This window comes from Hypomesus nipponensis, chromosome 15 (genome assembly GCF_054491055.1).
Source record: "Hypomesus nipponensis isolate SF chromosome 15, ASM5449105v1, whole genome shotgun sequence".
NCBI classification, from domain to species: Eukaryota; Metazoa; Chordata; class Actinopteri; order Osmeriformes; family Osmeridae; genus Hypomesus; species Hypomesus nipponensis.
In genome coordinates, this window is record NC_140375.1 from 18,345,843 (window position 1) to 18,371,277 (window position 25,435).

The 25,435-nt window shown below is 53.0% G+C and overlaps 2 protein-coding genes across 4 annotated transcripts; one reads left to right on the forward strand and one right to left on the reverse strand.

Moving 5' to 3' along the window:
- Positions 1 to 66: 66 nt before the first annotated feature.
- On the reverse strand, positions 67 to 21,294 carry LOC146257928 (mediator of RNA polymerase II transcription subunit 13-like). Of its 3 annotated transcripts, none has more exons than XM_084674177.1 (30): positions 20,462 to 21,289; positions 19,189 to 19,423; positions 18,245 to 18,413; positions 16,401 to 16,546; positions 15,762 to 15,959; positions 14,992 to 15,186; positions 14,627 to 14,786; positions 14,289 to 14,396; positions 13,363 to 14,082; positions 12,506 to 12,704; positions 12,024 to 12,051; positions 11,657 to 11,778; positions 11,331 to 11,403; positions 10,914 to 11,122; positions 10,379 to 10,578; positions 8,844 to 9,727; positions 8,251 to 8,418; positions 7,307 to 7,530; positions 6,951 to 7,137; positions 6,446 to 6,788; positions 5,933 to 6,137; positions 5,604 to 5,795; positions 5,104 to 5,327; positions 4,692 to 4,834; positions 3,686 to 3,844; positions 3,364 to 3,543; positions 3,100 to 3,245; positions 2,057 to 2,221; positions 1,752 to 1,846; positions 67 to 1,132 (listed from the first exon to the last, which is right to left on the reverse strand). In XM_084674177.1, exons 1-30 carry the CDS (start codon positions 20,525 to 20,527, stop codon positions 1,000 to 1,002), a joined length of 6,276 nt encoding a protein of 2,091 aa, XP_084530303.1. In that variant the 5' UTR covers positions 20,528 to 21,289; the 3' UTR covers positions 67 to 999. The 3 variants fall into 3 exon arrangements, with proteins under 3 accessions (XP_084530303.1, XP_084530301.1, XP_084530304.1); XM_084674175.1 differs by having other exon boundaries at positions 12,488 to 12,704; XM_084674178.1 differs by lacking the exons at positions 67 to 1,132; positions 1,752 to 1,846; positions 2,057 to 2,221; ... (1 more) ...; positions 3,364 to 3,543; positions 3,686 to 3,844 and adding an exon at positions 3,872 to 4,464 and having other exon boundaries at positions 12,488 to 12,704; positions 20,462 to 21,294.
- A 496-nt stretch (positions 21,295 to 21,790) lies between these two features.
- miso1 (mitochondrial inner membrane subdomain organizer 1) lies at positions 21,791 to 24,699 on the forward strand. The gene is made up of 5 exons (XM_084674491.1): positions 21,791 to 21,916; positions 22,023 to 22,082; positions 22,253 to 22,406; positions 23,320 to 23,480; positions 23,903 to 24,699. The coding sequence occupies exons 1-5, from the start codon at positions 21,824 to 21,826 to the stop codon at positions 24,155 to 24,157; spliced, it is 723 nt and encodes a 240-aa protein (XP_084530617.1). The 5' UTR covers positions 21,791 to 21,823; the 3' UTR covers positions 24,158 to 24,699.
- The last annotated feature ends 736 nt before the right edge of the window (positions 24,700 to 25,435 follow it).

Here is a 25,435-nt window from a genome sequence, read left to right on the forward strand (position 1 = left end):
TAGTATCGTTTCGCCGCTTGTATTGCATTTTGCCTGTACTGTAAGGAAATACAAATTAAAAACACATTTCAATAGGTAGACACACTTTATTCCTAAAACTGAGGCTGCAACATTTGTGTCTGCACACATTTATATATACACATATATACACACTCACGCGCGCACACACACACACTCACATTCTCTCTAAATCTGTCATATAAAATATATAATCTGACATTGTACCTTCTGCTTGTCTGCCCCAGTGTCTGGAGCCGGCCTGCATGTCGCCAGCTCTCAAACACGTCCACACTCTCCCTACACTACTTCATTTGTACATCGTGGCAATATAAAGGTATGTACCCTTTGAAAAAAAAAAAAAAGTATACTCTAAAAGCGATCTACAGCAAAATTCACTTGAGCAGGTTTTGTCGATTTTTCGTAATTTGTGAAAATGACTGACGTTTGAAAAGAAAAAAAACAACCTCAAATTCATTTACAGTGAGATGGCTATACACACAGCCTCTAAGATTTGTGATATATAAAAGATATTAAGAAATAAAAATTACACAATTAAAAACGTACAATAAATAATATATATATGCAGGCATTTCATTAGGATAAAATGTCATAGATTGAAATCTAAGGTTGTTAAAAAGACTTAATTTATTCTCCTTTATGAAAAGTCCCTTGATCATCCAAAAGGTTCAAACAGGCTCGTGGCTTTGGGTTGATTGACAGACAGGCTCCTCCTCTTCCAGTGATAACCTGTGGGCGGGGCCAGCAGGCTCCTCCTCTTCCAGTGATAACCTGTGGGAGGGGCCTGCAGGCCCCCGGCCCCCCCCTCCTCTTCCAAGGAATGTATAAATCAGGAAGTGTCCGACACCCCCCGACTCCCAGAGTAGCTGCAGTCCCTGATAAAGGTATGACATCTCTAAGGCTTCCTCCTCCTCCTATCTCCTGGTGGGTCCTCGGTGACTGTTGGGCATGGGCCGGGCCCTCGGTGCTGCGTTCCGAGGTTTAGAGCATGTTCATGATGAAGTTGTATAGCTGGTTGAGCACCACAAAGTGGACGGGGAGGCAGGAGCGGCGGTCCTGGGTCGCAGGGTTGCACGTCAGCCAGGAGAGAGCGTTGTACTGCTCCAGTACAAACCTGGCGTGTGTGTGTGTGTGTGTGGGGGGGGGGGGTACACATTAACACATTAGAGTTGATTTAGGAGGACACATCTAAAACGACGGTCAGGGAGATCCAGATCTAGGAAGGAGGAGTGACGAGGTAAGAGGGAATAGGAGAGAAGATGACAGCCAGGATGGAGGGAGGAGGAGGACGGGGGAGGAGAGAGGGGAGAGGGAGGAGGGATGAGAGAGGGAGGAGGAGGGAGGAGGAGGGATGAGAGGGATGAGAAGGGATGAGAGAGGGAGGAGGAGGGATGAGAGGGAGGAGGAGGGATGAGAGAGGGAGGAAGGATGAGAGAGGGAGGAGGAGGGATGAGAGAGGGATGAGAGGGAGGAGAGAGGGATGAGAGAGGGAGGAGGAGGGATGAGAGAGGGAGGAGGAGGGATGAGAGAGGGAGGAGGAGGGATGAGAGAGGGAGGAGGAGGGATGAGAGAGGGAGGAGGAGGGATGAGAGAGGGAGGAGGAGGGATGAGAGAGGGAGGAGGAGGGATGAGAGAGGGAGGAGGAGGGATGAGAGAGGGAGGAGGAGGGATGAGAGAGGGAGGAGGAGGGATGAGAGAGGGAGGAGGAGGGATGAGAGAGGGAGGAGGTGTACCTGAGGACATCAGAGGTGTGGTTGGAGTCCAGGGGGTGGGAGTGCTTGCTGTGGAGCAGCTCGTCTGATGAAGACACGTGCAGGTGCAGCGACGCCTGCAGAGAAACCCACCAATCAGAACGTCTATTGCAGCGTCCATGACGACCTGACCCAGGTAACCTAACTCGTTTATTACAGGACTTGCTTGTTACAGGTTTAAATGGGCAAATAGTCAATTGTCAAGGACCGAAGAATTCTAATGTACTTGTTACAAACGGCAAATAAACGTAAAAGTTGAACTTTTGTGTGTGTGTGAGAGAGTGTACCTTGAGGAAGAGGGGACACTGGTTCTGAGCCTGGGGGCAGGAAGACCAGAACCAGTCTGGCAGGGGCCCGGCACTGGCAGTGGAGATGAAGTATCCCAGAGCCATGGGCTGCTGCAGGATGTTCAGCACCTCCTCATGGGACTCCATCCTGTCTGTGCTCTGGCCCTGCGGAGGACAGAGTCACTCTGCTGCTCTACACCAGCCTGCTGCTCTGCTCTACACCAGCCTGCTGCTCTGCTCTGCTCTACACCAGCCTGCTGCTCTGCTCTGCTCTACACCAGCCTGCTGCTCTGCTCTGCTCTGCTCTACACCAGCCTGCTCTGCTCTGCTCTGCTCTACACCAGCCTGCTCTGCTCTGCTCTGCTCTACACCAGCCTGCTCTGCTCTGCTCTGCTCTACACCAGCCTGCTCTGCTCTGCTCTACACCAGCCTGCTCTGCTCTGCTCTACACCAGCCTGCTCTGCTCTGCTCTACACCAGCCTGCTGCTCTGCTCTACACCAGCCTGCTCTGCTCTGCTCTACACCAGCCTGCTGCTCTGCTCTACACCAGCCTGCTGCTCTGCTCTACACCAGCCTGCTGCTCTGCTCTACACCAGCCTGCTCTGCTCTGCACCAGCCTGCTCTGCTCTGCTCTACACCAGCCTGCTCTGCTCTGCTCTACACCAGCCTGCTCTGCTCTGCTCTACACCAGCCTGCTCTGCTCTGCTCTACACCAGCCTGCTCTGCTCTGCTCTACACCAGCCTGCTGCTCTGCTCTACACCAGCCTGCTGCTCTGCTCTACACCAGCCTGCTGCTCTGCTCTACACCAGCCTGCTCTGCTCTGCTCTACACCAGCCTGCTCTGCTCTGCTCTACACCAGCCTGCTCTGCTCTGCTCTACACCAGCCTGCTCTGCTCTGCTCTACACCAGCCTGCTCTGCTCTGCTCTACACCAGCCCATTCTGGTCTCATAGGGACTCGTAATTCTATTGCATTCTATTCTAGTCCACAGGAAGTGTGTCTGACTCCTTGTGCAGCCAGACTGCAGGAGGAGGGGGGCTCACCTTTCCTCCGTCGCCCCCCTGGTGGTAGTGCCCCCCTGGGGAGTGTCCAGGGGAGGGGGTGGGGGAGCTGGGCAGGATGTTGATGAGGTCTGGGTCCACCAGGTCGTTCTCAAACAGGTCGAAGATGCCCATTCCATCAGAGCCATCTGAGGAGACACACAACAGGGGGGTGAGGGTGTGTGTGTGTGTGTGTGTGTGGGGAGACACAGCAGTCACACACACCAGGGGGTGAGGGTGTGTGTGTGTGTGTGTGTGTGTGTGTACCAGGGTTGATGGGGTTGAAGGCGATGTCGATGTTTTCCGTGGTGCTGTTGAGCTGGGAGTGGGCGGAGGTGGGGAACACCAGGATGTGGGTGCAGGACGTGTCCTGTGGCGTGCTCAGCTGAGACGTCTGGATGTTCAGGGTGGTGCTGCGGCCAAACACAGAGCCTGTCGACACAGAGTCTGCAGAGAGAGAGAGAGACACAGAAAGAGAGAGAGAGAGAGAGAGAGAGGTTAGACACTGTTAGACAGAGAGAGAGAGGTTATCACTGTTAGACAGAGAGAGAGAGGTTATCACTGTGCGGGAGACAGACAGATGACAAACCTGGCATGATGACGAATGAGCCCTGGGGCTCCATGGCGACCAGGCAGGCGCTGAGGATGCTGGGAGTGTCGGCGGCGGAGATGCCACACATCCTGCAGGAGTCCTTCAGCCTCTTACTGAGGGACTGCAGGTTCCTTCTGCTCAGCACCATGCTCCAGTCTAGAGACACACACACACACACTGCTCAGCACCATGCTCCAGACTAGAGACACAAACACACACACTGCTCAGCACCATGCTCCAGACTAGAGACACAAACACACACACTGCTCAGCACCATGCTCCAGACTAGAGACACACACACACACACTCTCTGCTCAGCACCATGCTCCAGTCTAGAGACACACACACACACACTGCTCAGCACCATGCTCCAGACTAGAGACACACACACACTCTGCTCAGCATCATGCTCCAGACTAGAGACACACACACACTCTCTGCTCAGCACCATGCTCCAGACTAGAGACACACACACACTCTCTGCTCAGCACCATGCTCCAGTCTAGAGACACACACACACACTCTGCTCAGCATCATGCTCCAGACTAGAGACACACACACACACACACTCTGCTCAGCACCATGCTCCAGACTAGAGACACACACACACTCTCTGCTCAGCATCATGCTCCAGACTAGAGACACACACACACACACACACTGCTCAGCACCATGCTCCAGACTAGAGACACACACACACACACACACTCTGCTCAGCACCATGCTCCAGACTAGAGACACACACACACACACTCTGCTCAGCACCATGCTCCAGTCTAGAGACACACACACACTCTGCTCAGCATCATGCTCCAGACTAGAGACACACACACACACACACACACACTCTGCTCAGCATCATGCTCCAGACTAGAGACACACACACACACACACACACACACACACACAGCTCAGCATCATACTCCAGACTAGAGACACACACACACTCTGCTCAGCACCATGCTCCAGACTAGACACAGTATACACACACGTGACGACATACCTCTCAGCTCCCCGTGGCCCATTCTGCCCAGGCGTCCAATCACCACCCTCCAGGGCAGTGATGTCACCTGCACCAGGCCCAGACACCACTCCCATAGCTTCTGCAGACTCAGCCGCCGGGCGGAGCCCTTTTTCCTGCGGGCCCTGGGACACACATACACACACAGTCAGAACCCACAACACACTGGTATCTAGGCCACCAGCAACCACACTGTGTGTGTACGTTAGGGACGTTCATGCTAAGAAGCTGCTCCCCAGAGTATGTGACTAAACGTGTGTGTACCTGTTAGGAACATCGATGCTGATGACGCAGGGCCCCTGTGTGTGTGTGTGTGTGTGTGTACCTGTTAGGAACATCGATGCTGATGACGCAGGGCCCCTGTGTGTGTGTGTGTGTGTGTGTGTGTGTGTACCTGTTAGGAACATCGATGCTGATGACGCAGGTCTCCAGCAGCTCTCCATACAGGTCTGTGCAGGAGGCCAGCAGCCAGCGCTGGTCATGTGACAGGCAGTACGCCACAAACAGCACGTTGTACTTCTGTGCCGCCTCGCCAAACGTCTCGCCCAGCTCCGTCTGCTTGTCCTTCACGGGGGCCAGGATGAAGGGCGGCGTGTACAGACGCACTATCTCCGGACGCTGCTCCAGTCAGAGGGCAAAGGTTAGAGGTCAGGGTCACTGAGGTACAACAGTCCCAACACTCCATGACCCCGGAGGAAAACCCCACAGGTGGAGGGGAGAGCAAGTCTATAACGGAACTACGACTAAACTACGTTTGTCTGCTTCAACTCCTGAACTACAAGCACCTGTAACAATGTGTATGTTGCTGTGTATAAAAACTGAATCAAATGGAAAGGTGAGCATGCATGTCAGACTGGAGGAGAGCTCCCCCTGTGGCTGGGAGTGGTGGTGTACCTCAGGGCTTTTCAGGGTCAGGTCCATGGCCAGGCCCGGCCCAAAGCCCGTCAGAGCCTTGAAGTTGGTGGAGGCGGGCAGCGGGCGTCGGGCCTGTGTGAACACGGAGAAGGCCAGGGACTTGAGATGCTGCACGTACAGCTGCCGATCCTCACTGTGCACCGGCTGAAGAAGGTACTGGCACGGGACGATCTGGAACACACACAGAGTTAAGTTAATCCTTTTAACTGAGGCAGAGAGAGAGAGAGACAGAGAGAGAAGGAAACAGACAGACACAGAGATACAGACAGACAAAGATACAGAGACAGACAGACAGAGCGTGTGTGTACCTGTACAGACACAGCATGTCTGAGGTGAGGGGGCAGGGCCTGCAGCATGTCCAGGTAGCACAGCAGCAGAGCCAGGCTGAGGCTGGAGCTGGTCTCGTCCTCGTAGCTGAAGGGGTCCACCATGTACACCACCACAGCAGGGGGGTAGGAGACCCCGTGAGACTCACCCTCCGTCGGCCGGCCCACCTTGTCCCTCTCCATGGTGCTGGGTGTGTGTGTGTGTGTGAGAGAGAGCGAGAGAGCGAGAGAGCGAGAGAGCGAGAGAGCGAGAGAGCGAGAGAGCGAGAGAGCGAGAGAGAGCGAGAGAGCGAGAGAGCGAGAGAGCGAGAGAGCGAGAGAGCGAGAGAGAGAGAGAGAGAGAGAGAGGGGGGGGTGGGGAGAGAGTGTTAACATGAAATATTCAGACATGAGACATGCTCTCCCAGACTGTGTAGACTGAGTTACTTGCAGTGTCGGTGTGCCAACATCTCTCCACCTCCCCCACCTCCCTCCCCTCTCCCCCTCCCTCCCTACCTCTCAGGGGGCTCTGCTGCAGGCTGAGGGTGGCTGGCCGTGGACCCGTTGTCCCCCGCAGCCTGGGGTCCGTTCTGGGGGGCCCCGGCCTGGAGCCCCGCCGAGACGAAGGCCGTGTAGCCGCTGGGTTTGGAGGAAGGCATCCCCCCCAAGCCCCCTGGGCCCTGGGGGCCAGAGGGCAGGCCGGAGGAGGAGGGGGGGGTGCTGCTGGCATGGGCAGGCTGGCTGGAGGGGGCGGAGGAGGGGGTGGAGGAGCCGGGGGTCTGGGAGGAGGAGGGAGGAGGAGCAGGGTTTCGCTGGTTGAGCAGGGAGGCGTCCAATGTTTGCTCTGCCAGGTACGGAGCTGCAGAGGTGAAAGACAGGAGGAACGTCAGACATCCACTTCCTGTCTGACAGGGTCAGGTACAGTCTAATCTAGCAATTAAGTTTATCCCAGAACACAACGACAGCCATGTGGCTACACCATGTGGTTTTCTGGTTGTCCTCTAGGGGGAGTGTGACCTACCGAGGTCGTGCCGGCACACTTGAGCGAACATCTTGATCCTGCTGAAGGCCTCGCTGTCCCCACAGCTGGCGGCCATGTTGAGCAGCCAGTCGCTGAGAGGCTGCTCTGAGAGGGCCCGGGGCCCCACCTTCAGAAGGCCGTCAGAGTGGCCCCTGCAGATGGGCCGGTGTTGCCCCAGCTGGCAGGCCTGCACACAGGGGGGCAGGTCAGGGGCAGGGCCCAGGGGGAGCACAGACAGGACAGGGAGGAGGAGAGAAGGTGTATGCAGGAGAGTGTGTGTGTGTACAGGTGTGTGTGCGAGCAGGAGCAAGAGCTCCTAGGTGTGTGTGTGTGTGAGAGCTAGAGAGCTCACTCACCTCGTAGACGGCCGACAGGTCCCTGAAGAAGGTCTTGGCTCCGTGAAGCAGGGCCTCGTTGTCGGGGCAGAGGACCACATACCCCACGGCCCTCTGGGAGCCAAACGGCTCCAGCAGCAGCTTCTCCCAGTAGGGCAGGCCGAACGGAGACAGCACCACAAAGTCATACTCGTAGCCCACCAGGAAGGTGGGGATGGGCAGGGGCTCCGGAGACTCGTCCGTGCCTGGAGGTCAGAGGTCAGGGGGTCAGAGGTCGTCAGATCGGGGACAGAAGTGGAGCTACTTCTCCTTCCGGGTTACTTTGTTCAGCATCTTAAGGCTGTTGTTTTACTGTTAAATGTTGAATTCCTTTACGTTCTGTGAGCTTGTATGTTGAAGAGGCAGAGGTGGGTACTTCCTAATCATTTCTGGTGATATTCTAAGAATTTTTGTAAATACGTAAATCTACACTCCTAAAACGACTGACTCATGATGCGTGGATCTCTAGCACAGGTTAACTCATGCTAGGTGTGGACCCTAACACAGGTTAACTCATGCTAGGCGTGGACCCTAACACAGGTTAACTCATGCTAGGCGTGGACCCTAACACAGGTTAACTCATGCTAGGTGTGGACCCTAACACAGGTTAACTTATGCTAGGCGTGGACCCTAACACAGGTTAACTCATGCTAGGTGTGGACCCTAACACAAGTTAACTTATGCTAGGCGTGGACCCTAACACAGGTTAACTCATGCTAGGTGTGGACCCTAACACAAGTTAACTTATGCTAGGTGTGGACCCTAACACAGGTTAACTCATGCTAGGTGTGGACCCTAACACAGGTTAACTCATGCTAGGTGTGGACCCTAGACTACATTCCCTGTAGGATCATGCATCCTTGATAAACCATGCAGGTGAAGAGCACATGGCCCCAGCACGGTACTTGGCCTTGGCGGGTGTTTACCGTAGGAGCCCCGGCCGGCCATCTTGTGGAACTGCTGCCAGGTGAGGGGGCCCTGCACGCCCCAGGAGCGCACGCTGCGCTTCTTCTGAATGGCGTCCTGCAGCACGGGCTGCAGCGACAGCAACACCCGCAGCACGTCCCCCGAAAACAGGCCGCTCACATCTGCAGCTGGGGGGAGAGAGAGATGGAGGGAGAGAGAGATGGGGGGAGAGAGAGATGGGGGGAGAGAGAGATGGGGGGAGAGAGAGAGTCAAACACAACTGGCATCCAGACAGATGAAGAAGTTCCTCTTGAAAGCAGTAAGACTGAGTTGACAGAAATGTCACGTGTGTGAGGCAGTGAGACAAAGACAGAGACAGACAGAGACAGACACAGAGAGAGACAGACAGACAGAGAGAGAGAGACAGACACAGAGACAGACACAGAGAGAGACAGACACAGACAGAGACAGACACAGAGAGAGACAGACAGAGAGAGAGACAGACAGGAGACAGACACAGAGACAGACACAGAGACAGAGAGAGACAGACAGAGAGAGACAGACAGCAGTTAGAATTCTGAGCCTATCCCAGGTCCAGCAGGGTGTTCCTCACCTTTGCGTTGGGGCCAAGGGTGCAGACAGGTGCTCTTGACCAGAGCCTCGTCCACCTTGCCCCCAGACATGTTGTCCATGAACTGCCTCCCGTGCTCCAGGGCCATGTAGCAGTCGTTGTAGCAGTCTCTCTCCCCCACCCTGAGGAAGGGCCTGGGCCCGGGGCCCGCGCTGGGGGCCCCCTCGGCCACCATGGGGACGAAGGGGTTGGTGCACTGGTCCTGCAGCAGCAGGATCAGCTCATCTGGGGGGTGCTCCCTGAGAAGCCCCCCACGGAGCGCTCCCCCCGCCCGCCTCTCCTCGTACCTCCTCTCCGTGTCGCGCCCTGCCTCCGAGCCGCGGCCCACCACGTCCAGCTCGTCCTCCAGGAACAGGCCGGCCGTGTGGCCGTGACGCCGGTTGGCCACGGCGCTGAAGCCGCAGGTGCAGGGGTACTGGGCGTCGCCGTCGTCGCTCAGGTACACGCCCACGTCCGCACCGCGGATGTTCATGTTGCACACGCACACGCAGCAGCTGTCGAAATTGCAGTCCTTGAAGAGGTTCATGACCGACTCTGATAGGATGAGGGTGACGTAGAGGCTGTGGGCCTCGGGGACGGAGGACACGGTGGCCGGCTCCACGGAGCTGAGAGGCCGGCAGGTGGAGGGGGTGGAGGCCGGGGAGTAGAGGTCGGGGTTGTCGTACTTCAGGGAGCCCTGGACGCTGGCAGGGCCGCGGGGAGTGCGGGGCGTGCGAGGGGTGCGGGGGGTGGGGGCGGAGAAGCGGGGCGTGGCGGGGGAGGGCAGGATGCCAGCGTTGCTGGGCGGGGCGCTGTTGGACAGGAAGGGAGTGTGTGTCTGAGGAGTGTAGCTCTGGCTGTAGTCTGGCTCCACACTGGGGATGTTGCTGCAACAAACAACAGCAGCATCAGACTCCAGTCTCAATCACAGCCCAACTGGAGTCCAAAACTACATATAGAACTTCCCCACAAAATACAAAAATTCTACCTTTCAACAACAACAAAAAAGCACTAAACATAAACAAAAAACAACAGTGAAAGGAGAGAAAAGAGAAGCCTATAACAGTAGATGAAAGCAGAGCAAAATAGAGAACAGTAGAGTCCTCGTCAATGATGGTAACTTTTTGTTGGAAACTTGACATCAAAAAGATGTTCAACTTAGATTTTTTTATAATAATAATAATAATTTATTTTTGATGCTGCCTTCTGCCTTGCTCCATTGCATAGACTAGATTCCATTTGTTGTGCGTGATAACCAGGAAATGAAAAATCTCGAAATGACAAAATGATATCGATCATGCCACCAAATACAGACTAAAACTAAAGTAATGAGCCCGGCTTTGAAATGTAAGAAGTAGAAAGTACTGATGTGTAAAAAATGTAAGGAGTGAAAGTAAAGTCCCATCTCTGACTATAGCCCAAATCCCAAACCAATTATAGTCTGAGAAATAGACACTTGTTCCCTGCCAACAGGCACCACAGCAGTTTATGAGACACATGAGAGTCAGTCCAGTCCTCCAGCAGTTCCCAGGGTTTACCTGTCTTTGGTGAGGAGGCTGAGGGGGGGCGCGGAGCCCATGAGCTCCTGCCTGCCCAGGGTCCAGCTGGGGGTGTACAGACACTCCTCAGGCAGACGGACAGGCAGCAGGCACTGACTGGGGAGGGTCTTCAGGGGGGCGAACATGGAGCAGCCAGTGAAGGGGGGGCAGGCCTCTGCCTTGAACACAAAGGAGAAGTCCTGGAGGGGAGGAGAGGGTAGAGGGATAGGGTTAGGAGAAGGAGTGTGGGAACAGGAAAAGGACGAGGAGAGGGGTGAGGTGAGGGAGGGTAGAGGGAGGCACAGGAGAGGAAGAGGAGAAGACCAGAGGGAGACACGATAGCTATCCTTATCTGTGTTGACATAAAACACAGATGGCCTGTTTCCCCCCAGAATGCTCAAGCTCTCACTGAAATACCAGACGTCTCTAAATATTGTTTACAAACCACAGTATTCAGTGACACTCCACTGTGAATGTGTGTGTGTTAGCGTGTGTGTGTGTGTTGGCGTGTGTGTGTGTGTTAGTGTTAGTGTACCTTGAGCTCAGAGGGCTTGGGGCTGCAGAAGCCCTCCTCCACCTCCATCCTGTAGAGGGCGCTGAGCTGGCTCCCGTCCACCAGGGTGAGGCCGGCCCCGCCCTCCACAACCCCGTACTCCTTCCCCCCAGGGTTCATGGGAGAGTAGCCCATGATGTGCTGCTCCAGGGAGGGGGGTGTGGGGAACATCTGGTGCAGGTCTGCAGAGCCTGGAGGAGGAGGGAGAGGAGGGGGAGGGGGAGGGGGAGGGGGAGGGGGAGGGGGAGGGGGAGGGGGAGGGGGAGGGGGAGGGGGAGGGGGAGGGGGAGAGGGAGAGGGAGGGGGAGGGGGAGGGGGAGGGGGAGGAGGAGGGGTCAGCTGTCTGCTGGGAAGCTGCAGTGAGAGCCAGAGTCAGTGTTGGGGAGTGATGATACTTACTGATGCTTGACAGAGCGTCCACAGCTCCTGGTTTCTTCTCCTCTGCTCCGGCTGCTGCTCTCCGAGACCCAGGCTGGAACACACACAGACCAGCTGTGACCATGACCACAACCTGACCAGCTTTGACCATGACCACAACATGACCACACACACCTAACCCTGACCACACACTTAACCCTGACCACAACCACATTCAAACTGGACCACACAAAGACACAGGTTCTAACTACAGATAGAGGGGGACTGATGGAGAGAGACACAGAGAGAGAGAGACGAGAGACAGAGAGAGACAAACAGATAGAGACAGAAACAGACGGAGAGCTAACCGCTAGCTCGTCCTCGTCAGAGTTGAAGATGTTGTCCAGGTCGTTGAAGGACACTGCCAGGTCGGCTTCTTCATGGAAGAGGCTGGTGGAGGGGACTGGCTTGCTGCCTGAGCCCTGGCCATCTGCACACACACACACACACACACACACGCGCGCACGCGCACACACACGAAGGGTGGGGGAGGTGAGGAAAATTCGAAAGAGGAAAAGGGGAAAGAGTTGGGGGGGGGGGGGGGGGGAGGAGAAGGAAAGAGAGGGGGGGAGAGGAAGGAAGGAAGATCTATCAATTTAAATATCTCTTAAACTACAACTAATTATCAACTGACTCCTGTTACTTTGGTAAAAAAAAAGAGAAAGCCGTCTGTACCGTCAGTAGAGCTGTTTCCATCATCCCCCTGCAGGAGAAAGACACGTTACTCTGCAGGTACACACTCTCAAAGACACACGTTGCTCTGCAGGTACACACTGAAACATCTTCTGCTCGAAATAAGGACTAAAGGACACCTTTCACTTCCTGCAATGGATTTAAATCAGGCTCCACTTAACACACGGACGAGCGCATTCTCTACGTGTGTGTGTGTGTGTGTGTGTGCCTGCGTGCGCGCATGGTCTAACCCAGGGGTTCCCAATCCTGTCCTGTAAGTTTTAGATGTTTCCCTGCTCCAACACACCTGATTCCAATGTTTGGGTCGTTATCTAGTTATGCAGAAACCTGCTAACGACCATTCATTGGAATCAGGTGTGTTGGAGCAGGGAAACATCTAAAACATGCAGGGCAGGGAGGCCCGAGGACCAGGATTGGGAACCCCTGGTCTAACCATTTCCACCCACCTTGTGTTTCTCGCCCACCTCTCTCTCCCCGCCAGCCTTGTCCTTCTTCCCTGAGAAGCTGAACTCCTCGTCTCCTTCCACGAAGGCGTAGGGGTCGGCCTCTGCGTCCTGCTCCTCCCCCGTCATGGCCCCGCCCAGGTGGCCGTTCCTGCGCTGGGTGTACGTCCTCACCAGCTCCTGGGACACCTTCAGCAGGTGCCCCGAGCCCGACATCAACCTGGGGGACGACAGCCACAGGATCACAGGGGGAACGACATGGATGGAAGGGTTAGGGTTTGGTGATGGAAGGGTTAGGGTTTGGTGATGGAAGGGTTAGGGTTTGGTGATGGAAGGGTTAGGGTTTGGTGATGGAAGGGTTAGGGTTTGGTGATGGAAGGGTTAGGGTTTGGTGATGGAAGGGTTAGGGTTAGGTGATGGAAGGGTTAGGGTTTGGTGATGGAAGGGTTAGGGTTAGGTGATGGAAGGGTTAGGGTTTGGTGATGGAAGGGTTAGGGTTTGGTGATGGAAGGGTTAGGGTTTGGCGATGGAAGGTCCTGGCTAACAGCAGGGTTAGGGTTTGGTGATGGAAGGTCCTGGCTAACAGCAGGGTTAGGGTTTGGTGATGGAAGGTACTGGCTAACAGCAGGGTTAGGGTTTGGTGATGGAAGGGTTAGGGTTTGGTGATGGAAGGGTTAGGGTTTGGTGATGGAAGGGTTAGGGTTTGGCGATGGAAGGTCCTGGCTAACAGCAGGGTTAGGGTTTGGTGATGGAAGGGTTAGGGTTTGGTGATGGAAGGGTTAGGGTTTGGCGATGGAAGGTCCTGGCTAACAGCAGGGTTAGGGTTTGGTGATGGAAGGTCCTGGCTAACAGCAGACGTGCACCAGCTGGACACTCACTCTGTGACGGACACCACGGCATCCATCCCCACGGCGTCCATCCCCCCTCCAGAGTCCTCCCTCAGCTTGTCCCGGGGCAGCTGGGGGGTGTGGAAGCTGGAGGGCTTCTTGCGGGGCAGGTTGAAGTACTTCCAGGGGTTGTGGGCTGTGTCCTCGTTGGGGTTGATGGCCGAGCCCACGTAGGAGGTGGGCTCCAGGGGCTCCGGGTAGGCCGGGGGGAAAGGCAGGGGCAGCGGCCCCAGGGAGGGCTCCTCCGACTGGGCCTTCTGAGGCAGCAGGCATGGCTCGGAGGACGGGGGGTAGAAGTGTTGGTGGGTGGGGGTGGAGGAGCTCTTCCCAGGGCCCGGGTCTTCCCCTCCCCCGCCCCCTCTCTCCGACAGGTGGGGGCTGAGGGGGGGCGGCTGGGGGGAGCCGGCCAGGTCGGGGGGCCCGTGGGCATGGAGCGTGGGGGCTTTGGGGAGGGCTGCGTCCACGTGGTGCAGGCTGGGGTAGGGGCCCTCCTCCTGGGCTCGCAGACACACCCTCTGGGGCTGGGGTTCCGGGCCAGGCTCCTCGCTCGCCAGGCTGCGGTGGTGGAAGGGGGTCTGGGGTCTCTTCTGCTGCTTGTCCCCCTTGTCGGACTTCTCCCCCTGCTTGTGCTTGGGGGCGGGCTGGGGGGGCTGGCCGGCAGAGGGGGGGTGGCCTGAGACACTGCCTGCACGCTGCTTCTGGTTCTTGTGCCTGGTGTGTGTGTGTGTGTGTGTGTGTATAAAGGGGGGGGACAGAAGACAAACACATCACTAAAACATATCTCCTTGGATGTGACGAGTTCTTAGACAGCATGTAAACAGATCAATGCTGTCCTGTTCCTGGGCCCTGGCCGCAGGAACAGCAGGTTCCTGGCTGCAGGTGAGTACCTGCTGCAGCTGCAGGTGTGAGCAGCGTACCTGGTGCAGCTGCACAGCGTCCTCTGAGACGCCTCCACAAAGTCCCACATGTCCGTCCGGTCAGCCTCGTCCTCACAGCCTCCGTTTGTCAGCGTGGAGAACTTCCTCCTGGAGGGGGAACCACAAAACAGCACCATCATTCAGCCTGTCCACCATCACCCTGAAGAGCAAGCTACCAGCACTCTCCTTCTAGAGCTCCACATTGACATGGAACATGTTTATACTCCTACATGAAGCTAGGTGATTGTCTGTCTGTCAGAAGGACCCTCCCTCGCAGGGTCAGAGGTCAGCCCATGTGTGCACACTAAAAGGTCAGAGTGCGTCTGGCCAGAACTCACTTGCTCTGGGCTCTGTTGCTGTTGCACTCCTGCCACACGCCCTCCAGCACCTGGCTGGCCAGCCTGCGAGGCAGCCGGCCCCCATGGAGCCCTCCGTCCTGCAAGGCCCCCCCCTCAGAGGAGCAGGCCAGCTTCAGCCAGCGCTGGCACGACTGGGAGTCTGGAGGAGGAGGGAGAAGAGAGGGAGAGAGAGATACAGAAAGAGAGGGAGAGAGAGAAGGAAGTTAGTGTGGGTATATTTAAGAGGAGGTAACCTTTCTGAATAGGAATGTTGTTTTACAGTCTCTTTATGAGATAATATTGTGGTATGTTGCGCTCGCACATGCCTGAATGAATATCTATGTCTGTGTGTGCTGCGGGGGTACCTCTCTGCGCCTCCTCGGGGGAGGTGGGGGGGGTGAGGGTGACGGAGGACATGGCGGGGTCTCTGGTGCTGGCCAAGCCCTGCTGAGCTCCAGCCAGGCTGGAGGAGGCTGGCGCTGCGCCCTGCGAGCCCAGGGAGGGGAGCTCCGCCTGGGGCACCAGCACCAGGCAGGCTGGGTACACCATCCTCACCCCCGCTGGAACCACACACACACACACACACCCTCATCAATATCACTATTAGTATTCACCATCACCATCACTATTAGCATCACCATCACTATTAGCATCACCATCACTATTAGCATCACCATCATCACCCACAATCAACAAACCCCCACACCCACCTGCTAAGTAACAACATCCTCATTTACATTGACGCATTTAGCATTATTATCATAAATGTATATGTAATCATCCAGAGTGACTTGCAGTAAGTATCTTAAGGGACATTCCCTTGAGGAAAGTGGGGTGAAGTGTCTTGCCCAAGGACACAACGTAATTTTGCACGGCCGGGAATCTAACCTGCAACCTTCTGATTGATAGTCCTATTGCCTAACCGCTCAGCCATCTGTCCCATCATCACCATGAGCCGGGCCCCGCCCCCCCTCTCACCCACGAGGCCCCGCCCCCCCTCTCACCCACGAGGCCCCGCCCCCCCCCCTCACCCACGAGGCCCCGGCCCCTCTCTCACCCACGAGGCCCCGCCCCCCCTCTCACCCACGAGGCCCCGCCCCCTTTCTTATCCGCGAGGCCCCGTCCCCCCTCTTACCCACGAGGACCTCCACAGCGGCCAGAGAGTCGTCCTCCCAGTCGCCCTCCTCCATGCTGTCGTCGGGGCGCTGCTTGGCGCGCGGCGTGACGGGGTAGAACTGCCGCCACTCCTCCATCAGCTTCTGGGTGGGGGGGTCGGACATCTTGAAGGACTGGCCCGTCAGGCTGCCGTTCAGGCCGTACGGACTCAGGATCACTGCGGAGACACACCACAGGTTAGGCTCTGGTGGTTGGTTACATTTATTAGCAAAAATTATATATATATATATATATATATATATATTTATATATTATATATATATATATATATATATATATATATATATATATATATATTTGTATATTATATATGTATTATATATATATATTTGTCTGGGGGGGGGGGGGGGGGTCAGGACGAGGGAAGAGGGTCAGGACGAGGGAAGAGGGTCAGGGTTAGGGAGGGACAGGGTTAGGGAGGGACAGGGTTAGGGAGGGACAGGGTTAGGGAGGGACAGGGTTAGGGAGGGACAGGGTTAGGGAGGGACAGGGTTAGGGAGGGACAGGGTTAGGGAGGGACAGGGTTAGTGGGGACAGGGTTAGAGGGGACAGGGTTAGGGGGGACAGGGTTAGGGGGGACAGGGTTAGGGGGACCCACCTTGCAGGGGGCTGGAGGTCTGCTGGGCCAGACTGAGGTGCTCCTCAGCCAGCCTCTGCAGGGGCTGGTGCTGGGCGATCTCCACGCTGGTGCACACGTTGCTGTCGCCGTGCAGGAAGAAGGTGAAGGAGCAGGACAGGTGCTCGCTGCAGGGACAACACAACCCCTTAACAACACAGCCCCTCGACAACACAGCCCCTCGACAACACAGCCCCTCGACAACACATCCCCTCGACAACACAGCCCCTCGACAACACAGCCCCTCGACAACACAGCCCCTCGACAACACAGCCCCTCGACAACACAGCCCCTCGACAACACAGCCCCTCGACAACACAGCCCCTCGACAACACAGCCCCTCGACAACACAGCCCCTAACAACACAGCTCCTCAACAACACAGCTCCTCAACAACACAACCCTTCAACAACACAGCCCCACAACAACAACAAACTAAACTACTAAAGCAGGAAACAGGTTCTACTGTCGCACTCAGATGCAGGGCTGGTGAAAGGGACGCTGTTTGTAACGCTTGTTAGGGGAGAGGGGGGGGTCACGACCTCACGAGAAAAACTCCCTGGTGGAAAAAGTGTTGTCGTTACCGCGGCAACAGCCTCAACTGTCCTTCCGTACAGAGAAAGTTTAGTATGAGTCAGAAAGGGGAGGGGAGTAAGGGGGGAGAGAAGAGGGGAGGGGAGAGAGGCCTCATTCCTAGCATAACTGCAGCGAGTGCACTTTGATCTAGGCTGTGAAACCAAATAAAAAGTGCTTCCAGGTCATAATGGCTGCTTACTCTGAGCCAAACACACAGACTGACTAGAGACCTGTGATTTAGGCCACAGAGGAAGCTAGAGGCGCCTCGAAACCTGACCCCCTCAAACTCCACTCAGACTGGACCAAGTTCCCCCAAATAGGCTGAAAACGCTAAAATAACCTGGATTATAATAGCCTTGACGAGTTGAAACTAGTCGTCCGTTTCCTGCACTGGCACTGCACAGCCAAGCGGGGGAAATGTACTAAAATAGTTCCTGTTGACACGGTTGGTGTAAAACCACAGTGCAGACTCAGCATTGTCCAAAGACAGCCCTGTTTATCACAGACGGGAGAGAGACAGAGACAGGGGAGAGAGAGAGAGACAGCCCTGTTTATCACACAGACGGGAAGAGAGTGAGAGACAAAGGGGGGAGACAGACGAGAATGTGAGAGAGAGAACGAGAGAGAGAGAGAATGAGAGAGAGAATGAGAGAGAGACAGATCAGGCGACAGTTGAATGCCTGGTGTTTTGTCCTGGTGTCTTGCCTGCTAGAAAGCAGCACTAACACTAGTAGACTTTCCCCTGAACTCCCAGACTGAAGACCTGTTCTCACGCTCCGACACCACTAACAGCCACGAAACACTTCCAGCCCTGAAACACCCTCCCTCTCACAGACACACACAGGAGCAAAGCTTCAAGTGACTGTCCAGACTGCCCTGTTGGACTCTACAGACAACAGGGGCAGAGCTGTAATGAGCCCAGCAGAGTCCTCCAGCAGGACACACACACACACTACAAACTTCCCTTCAGGACATCCTTATTAATCTGGTTGTTAGTGAGCTTGCAAGACTTCACCTGGGAACCCAGGCTCACCGCACATCACAGCAGCTAATGTTCTGAGGAAAACGTCACCACCAATCTTGATAACATTTTAATAGTGCAACTCAGCTTTTGGTTTTACTTTGTCTAGACACACTCTCTTTCTCTCTCTCCACAAGGGGCCCTGAAAACAAACATCTTCAACTCTGACGCAGTGTTTGCAAAACTTCGTACACAAAAACCAACAAACCACCACCACCAGCACCACGTACCTCTTGTTGATGGGCTTCTCGTCCTTCTCGTAGGGCCTGACGAACCAGCGGCCCACACGCACCAGGCTGCGCATCACCAGGCAGCGCTCCAGCAGGTTGTGGATGGCCTTGAAGAGGAGCGTGCGACACTCGTACGACAGGCCGCTCTCCCACTCGCCATCCTCCTCACCTGAGCGAGAGAGGGGACACAGGACAGGAGGCAGGGGAGATTCAGGCCAGGTGCATCCACTGCAACATCCACTGCAACATCCACTGCAACATCCACTGCAACATCCACTGCAACATCCACTGCAACATCCACTGCAACATCCACTGCAACATCCACTGCAACATCCACTGCAACATCCACTGCAACATCCACTGCAACATCCACTGCAACATCCACTGCAACATCCACTGCAACATCCACTGCAACATCCACTGCAACATCCACTGCAACATCCACTGCAACATCCACTGCAACATCCACTGCAACATCCACTGCAACATCCACTGCAACATCCACTGCAACATCCACTGCAACATCCACTGCAACATCCACTGCATCATCCACTGCAACATCCACTGCAACATCCACTGCAACATCCACTGCAACATCCACTGCAACATCCACTGCAACATCCACTGCAACATCCACTGCAACATCCACTGCAACATCCACTGCAACATCCACTGCAACATCCACTGCAACATCCACTGCAACATCCACTGCAACATCCACTGCAACATCCACTGCAACATCCACTGCAACATCCACTGCAACATCCACTGCAACATCCACTGCATCATCCACTGCATCATCCACTGCAACATCCACTGCAACATCCACTGCAACATCCACTGTGTGTCAGGGTGTGTGTGTGTGCAGGTGCATGAGTGTCTGTAAGGGAGTATTCAGCTGTGTGTGCAGGTGAGTGTATTCCGTGTGTGTACAGGGCCCTTACTGGAGAGCTCGTGGTGGATGAGCTCAGCGAAGCTGGGGTCGTCGCCCCACCAGAAGAGCCAGAGCTCGCGGCGTCCGGGGCTGTGGTGCCGCCGCCACACGCTCAGCACGTCTTGCGCCAGACAGCGGCTGAAGCTGCACAGGATGGGGTCCTCCTCCGTCACTGGGAACAGGATGGGGGAGGACGTGGGACCCTGCCACACGAAGCGACGCCATTTAATCCCAGTCAGGTCAGCCTGAGGAAGAGGAGGAGCAAGAGAGGAGGAGGAGGAGAGGGAGGGACCAGGGGAGGAGTAGGGAGAAGGGGAGAGAGAGGGAGGAGAGGGAAACAAGGATTAGACTAGAGAGGTAAAGTGTGTGAGATATAGGCGAGACGAACAACTCAGGCCTAACGAGTAGAGAAATCCCACTTTGACTTGTCAGTTGATCAAGTTCTATAACATTTATAACGTCATGTGACCGTTTATTAAAAACAACAACAGCCATGCCTTCATTCAACTTCTCAGTGAAGTCACATACATGAGCTACTCCTGTGAGTAGATGGTGTAGAAAGTGGTTGGGTCAACAAATGAGTAGCTGCTACTACTACTACTATCAACACTTGTTTTGTTCTTCTCCATTTGTAAACCCGTGTCATCTAACGCATTTCGTAAAGTAGGTCTAAGGTGAAATAAAGTGAAAGTTGCAAAATACGGCGTATATAATGTCGCTAAAGCAGATCAACTCTTCAAAAAAATACACCGATGTTCCAAAAGAATAATGCAGTCTGACTCATGTGATTCCGCAGGCCGAAAAGTTGGTCAACAACCTGCTAACTAAAATCCAAAGTTGCAAATAACTACCAGTATACGCTTAGGACTAAAAGCTAACGAACGCTTTTAAGAGTTAATCTGTATTAACAATTAAGTAGGAATATTAAAAAGTCAACACAATCGCAGAACGTCATAAAAACGTCAAAAAATATTAATCTCGCGTATCAACTGGGTTGAAGTGATCAGTTTCCCTACATTTGCTCATTTGACCGGTAAATACAACATTTGAATGACGATAAATTACATCTGACCATCTAAACTCGCTGTATGCAATTACATAACACAACGATTAAATAAAATGCAAAGGAGCTAACTGTTTGCAAGCTAACTTGTAATCGAGCACAGCAGGCCTAGCGCCTCCCGTCAGCTGTGTAGCTAGTAGCTTTAGGTGCCAGGCAGACCAAAATGGCTTTCTGGTCTCTCATGACTAGCATGTTAGCTAAAGGTAAAATGATGTCTTACCAAGCAAAATAGGTTGGAGTGGCAATCCTCCAAACTAGCCCCGTTTGGTACAAAACATGAACTCATCTTCTCACACAAGCGTGTATGTACAGTCCATTGTCTCAGTCACCGCAAGAAGAGTAATTTTTTGCAAAGTTTGGCCACGGTAGCTACACTTAACTATCTAGGGAACCCATTCAGCACATTTAAGTTGGCTATGGGATAAGCTAGCAAACAAGTTATTTACGCAACCGGTTGAAGGCTAGGTAGCATTAGCTTTAGGTAGCTAACAGCCTAGTTTGTTCGTTAGCTTTAGCCAACTAGCTTACGCTTGGCTAGCTCTCAAGCAAATGTTTGAACCTAACTTATAATCTATTGTCTGTCTTTAGACTAGCTATATATAAATAGTGCTGTCTAACAGTACGTTTACATGAACAGAAATAGCTGCAATATAATCTCCACCTCGAACACACGAAAGCTAAAAGTCACTCAAGCTAGCGTTAGCTAACACCATTTCGGAGCAGAGGAACTCTCCCCTCCCCCTGATCGCTCAGCTAATGTTAGCTAGACAGCTAACTTTAGCTAACTAGCTAGCTATCAAGCTAACATACCAAAGACTACACAAAACAGTTAGCCACGCCACTATTCTATAACCTATTACCACGGGAATTAGACGAAAATCGTTAAAAGTGATAAAAAATCGATAAAACAACGATGCTGATATGTCTATTCAGCGTTAAAAGCCTGCTACGTATTAGCTGTCGCTAACTCATTCTTGGGTCCTGTAGGTTCCATTTGAATTCATGGATTGAATTCTTTAATGGCGGACAGGAGGACACCTCTGCCTCCGAGCTCCCATTGGCCAATTAGTGGTATTGTGAGTGGAGGCGTCACTGTAGATGTCTTGGAGCTGAGTTTACTGATTTGATCAGTCATGCGACCGTTCCACAAGTCATAACGATATAGATTTTCTTTGATAATGATGTCTTAATGCATGTCTATAACAGCTGTTCCTATTCCTTTGTGTATTAAAAATCCTTTATAATTCACATGTTAGATAAGTAGAAGTACCTTTATTTTAATGTCCATGTCATGGATTCCGGTCAAATTTGTCTTTTTGATATGCAGTAAATTTAAAAACATAAATGGCTTTTTGACAACAGTGATAAATGCAGTAAGATTTGTGTGTATGTGTTTTGAGAGAGATAAATAGAGCGGAAATGGAGTGAATTCAAATGTTGAATTGACGCTTAATTTGAATGTGGATGGTTTTAATTCCTTGTTTGCTTCTTTGAGCCAAATGAGTTGTTCTAGCGCTTTAAGAACTACGTCACAGATGGGCGGAGCTAAAGTGTTGTCTTTGTAAAATGTCAACAATTCAACATGCCGGAGATTCGCAAGGAGAATACGAATGAAGCCGATAACATCGTTTCAGTTGTATCTAAATTTGTGGATGATCATTTGAATATTTTCCGGGTATGGACTGAAACTTCTGATGTGAAATTTAAGTCTGACATTGCGACATTACATTCAGGGTAGTCTGCCATGACTGTAACCACTTCTGTGCTTCATGTTTCAACAGAAAACTAGCGCTGTGCTCGCTATAGCAGGGCTTATTGTAATATCGAGAAGTATCAAATTAGTAAGTACTTTTCAACACTACATACTAGTGAAACCGTACTATTCTGGCGTAACAATTGGGACAGCGACACTCTGTTTAATGCAATTGTGGTAATTAGAACTACAGAGTACTGAATAATCGTGCAGAATTAAAATAGGTACTGTATTTATCTTTCATTTCTGTTTTCTCAGATCACAAAGTTTAACTCCGTTGCTGAGATCCCAGCTCGCTTTATCAAGCAGAATGTCAGTCTCCGAGGGAGAATCAGGTCCATCACTGAGAAAGGTCTGGAAGTGGAACACGTCCCAATCCACGTCCCTCTCCTATCCACACTGCTGACCAGACGTAAGAAAAGAGAGAGAGAGAGTGTGCGCGCGTGTGTGTGTGTGTGCCGCTTAGTACACAACAGTGACACTGTGTGTGTGTGTGTGTAAGATAGTTGGCGTAAGAGCGAGTGTGTAGAGGCAATTCAACTCTGACTTTAGGACTCTGTGTGATTATTATAATACAATCTATGAACTAAGATCTTATTGTATAGTATTTTCTTCCTTTAATTGTTTTTAAAGGATAACAATCAAATTTACCCTTAACCGAGGGCGTGGCCTTGTGGCGCAGTGATCGTCGTCACGTTGACCGAAAACTGTCTGTTGTGGTTTATCCAATAAGAGTTCCCTCCCTATAGACGGCACATTTCGCTCTTCACCTGCGCTATTCCCCCGCTGGTGTTTAATTTTCGTTTCCTGGCTGGGATTCCTGGCCAAAGCCTGTTAGGGATGACATGATATAGCTACAGTGCTATTAAATTCAGGCTTGGGCGCGTGCACTTAAACTGCGTTATGTGTAAGACCGTGCCACGTGCTTAAACTAGGGGATTTAGTCTCAGAGTTGCTATCCAGTTAGGTGAATCAAATCACTCTACAATTCCATCTCTTCATGACCTTCTGCTGTTTTCCTGTTGCCATCTTGACATTGGGACCACTGCAGTCTGTTCGTACTCAGTTTTTTCCTGTGGGGAATTGAACCTGTGAGACCACTTTGTGTGCTGTTTGACTGCAAATCAAGAGGCCAAATACGGACATTTCTTTGGTTTAAAGCATCCTGTAAATAAATGCTTATACGTACATATTATCATCTATTTAGCCCTTTTGCCTGCTTTATTTGCATTGTGTGTGTGTGTGTGTGTCTGTGTGTGTGTGTGTTGCTTCCTCACAGTTCGTTGTGGCACTGTAGCCCTGCCTCATGTCTTCTCTGCCCACAGGTGTGTGTTCGTCGCGGCTGGCGGTGCATCTGGCAGGGGTGGAGCTAACCCCAGAGGCCAGGCTGTGGATGGAGGAGAACCTGAGCCCCACCCAGGTGGTCTGGCTGAGGCTCCTCAGCAGGGACCAGGAGACTCTGCACTGTTTAGTGTCTCTCAGCACAGTAGGTGGTGGGAACAACACTAGTTACCTGATCAACCAGCTAGTCAGAATAAGGTGCCTATAGGAGCAAAAGCCTACAGGCAGGTATCTGTCCAGGAGCAGGGTTGAAAACGCCTGTGATAGGACGTCCAGCTGCATCACTGCAACACAGCGTCCCCCCAGAACATCACTTTGGATTAAAGTGTAAATGAACACATTAGTATTATTAGTATTATTAATCACCTTTTCCCAGGTGTCCCAGTTCTCTACAAGAGGGGACATAGGTTTCATTATACTTTTTGTAAAGAGTAAATCTGTCCCCGTCAAACCCCCATAATAAAAACACTGTCCCTCTGCTCTACACAGTACAGCAGTCAGTACAATAGTAAACCTGTGAATATTTCTTCCTTGTGACAACCTCGCAATTCCCTTCCCATCCACCAGGGGTCAGTGTGGGCCAGGAGTGTGAACGAGGAGCTGCTGAACCTGGGACTCGCCCGCACAGTTCCTGTCTGGGGACTTCCTCCTCAGTCACGGCTACACTGGCGGCTCCACAAACGGCTCCTCCAATCAGAGGTCAACGCTGAGAGGAAGAGGCGGGGACTGTGGAAGGAGGACAGCCAATGGGAGAAGGCGTCTCGGATCTTCAGGGAAAACCGGGTGGTCAGATTCCTATTGAGGCTCTTTAAGTGGTCTTGATGAATTGATCGAACAGGACTTTCCGAATGCCCTTAGAGACTTGTCAAGGCTGGGCTGTATCGATTCCAAGATGGCGTCTGCATGGTTTAGAGGTGGATGGGAGAAAAGCAACTGATTGGTTTGTTCAGGAAAGTCATCAACATACTTAAGTCATGTAAAAGTGTTTAAATTTTTAGCAGTGAAAGTTGCACAAGTTTTATGAGAGAGAGAGAGAGAGAGAGAGAGAGAGAGAGAGAGAGAGAGAGAGAGAGAGAGAGAGAGAGAGAGAGAGAGAGAGAGAGAGAGAGAGAGAGAGAGAGAGAGAGATACTATATGTGTGTGCAAGGGTGATCTCTTCCATTCTGTAGCTGAGAGAGAGAGAGAGAGAGAGAGAGAGAGATACTATATGTGTGTGCAAGGGTGATCTCTTCCATTCTGTAGCTGAGAGAGAGAGAGAGAGCGCTTTGCGAATCTGTGTTTCAAAAGCACCCCTAACTATATTGCAGTCTAGTTACAGACTTGATTTACTGATGGTTACTAATATAAACCAAACCAGTATATTTGCTTGGTGTCCAGTCCTCATTTTTCTAATGAAGCCATGGATTCATACGCAGAAAAGTGGGTATTTTCTAGTGAATGGAACTCCCCCCTGAAGGAGGTCCTTATTATGATCCCCTGGCTCTCACCACCTCAAATCCCTCTGTTCCCCACTCTGCTGTGTGTGTGTGTGTGTCCGTGTGTGTGTGTGTGGGGGGGGGGGGGTTGCATTGTCACAGCGCCGTAACCGTGGGGGTCCACTGGTTCCTCTCACCAAGATCACCGTTACCGTGGTAACGCCTAGTCTGGCAGACAAAGCGTATCAAGAGGTGAAACCCCATACACCCCCTTCTCCCCCTTTCCTCCCTCCCCCTCTTCCGCTCCTCACCCCCTCCCCCATCATCCACCCTCACCTCTCTCACCCTCCCTCTCCACCCTCCCCCTCCACCCAACCCCTCACCTCCCCCTTAACCCCCTCCCCCACCCCTTTTCTCACCCCTCCACCCTCTCCCTTACTTCCCTCACCCCTCCACCCTCTCCCTTACTTCCCTCACCCCTCCACCCTCTCCCTTACTTCCCTCACCCCTCCACCCTCTCCCTTACTTCCCTCACCCCTCCACCCTCTCCCTTACTTCCCTCACCCCTCCACCCTCTCCCTTACTTCCCTCACCCCAACTCCCTCCACCCCTCAAGTTCCCTGGGGAGCTGTGTGTGTTTGTAGCAGAAGAGGGGCTTTAAGAGCTCGTAAAGAGGTCTCTTACC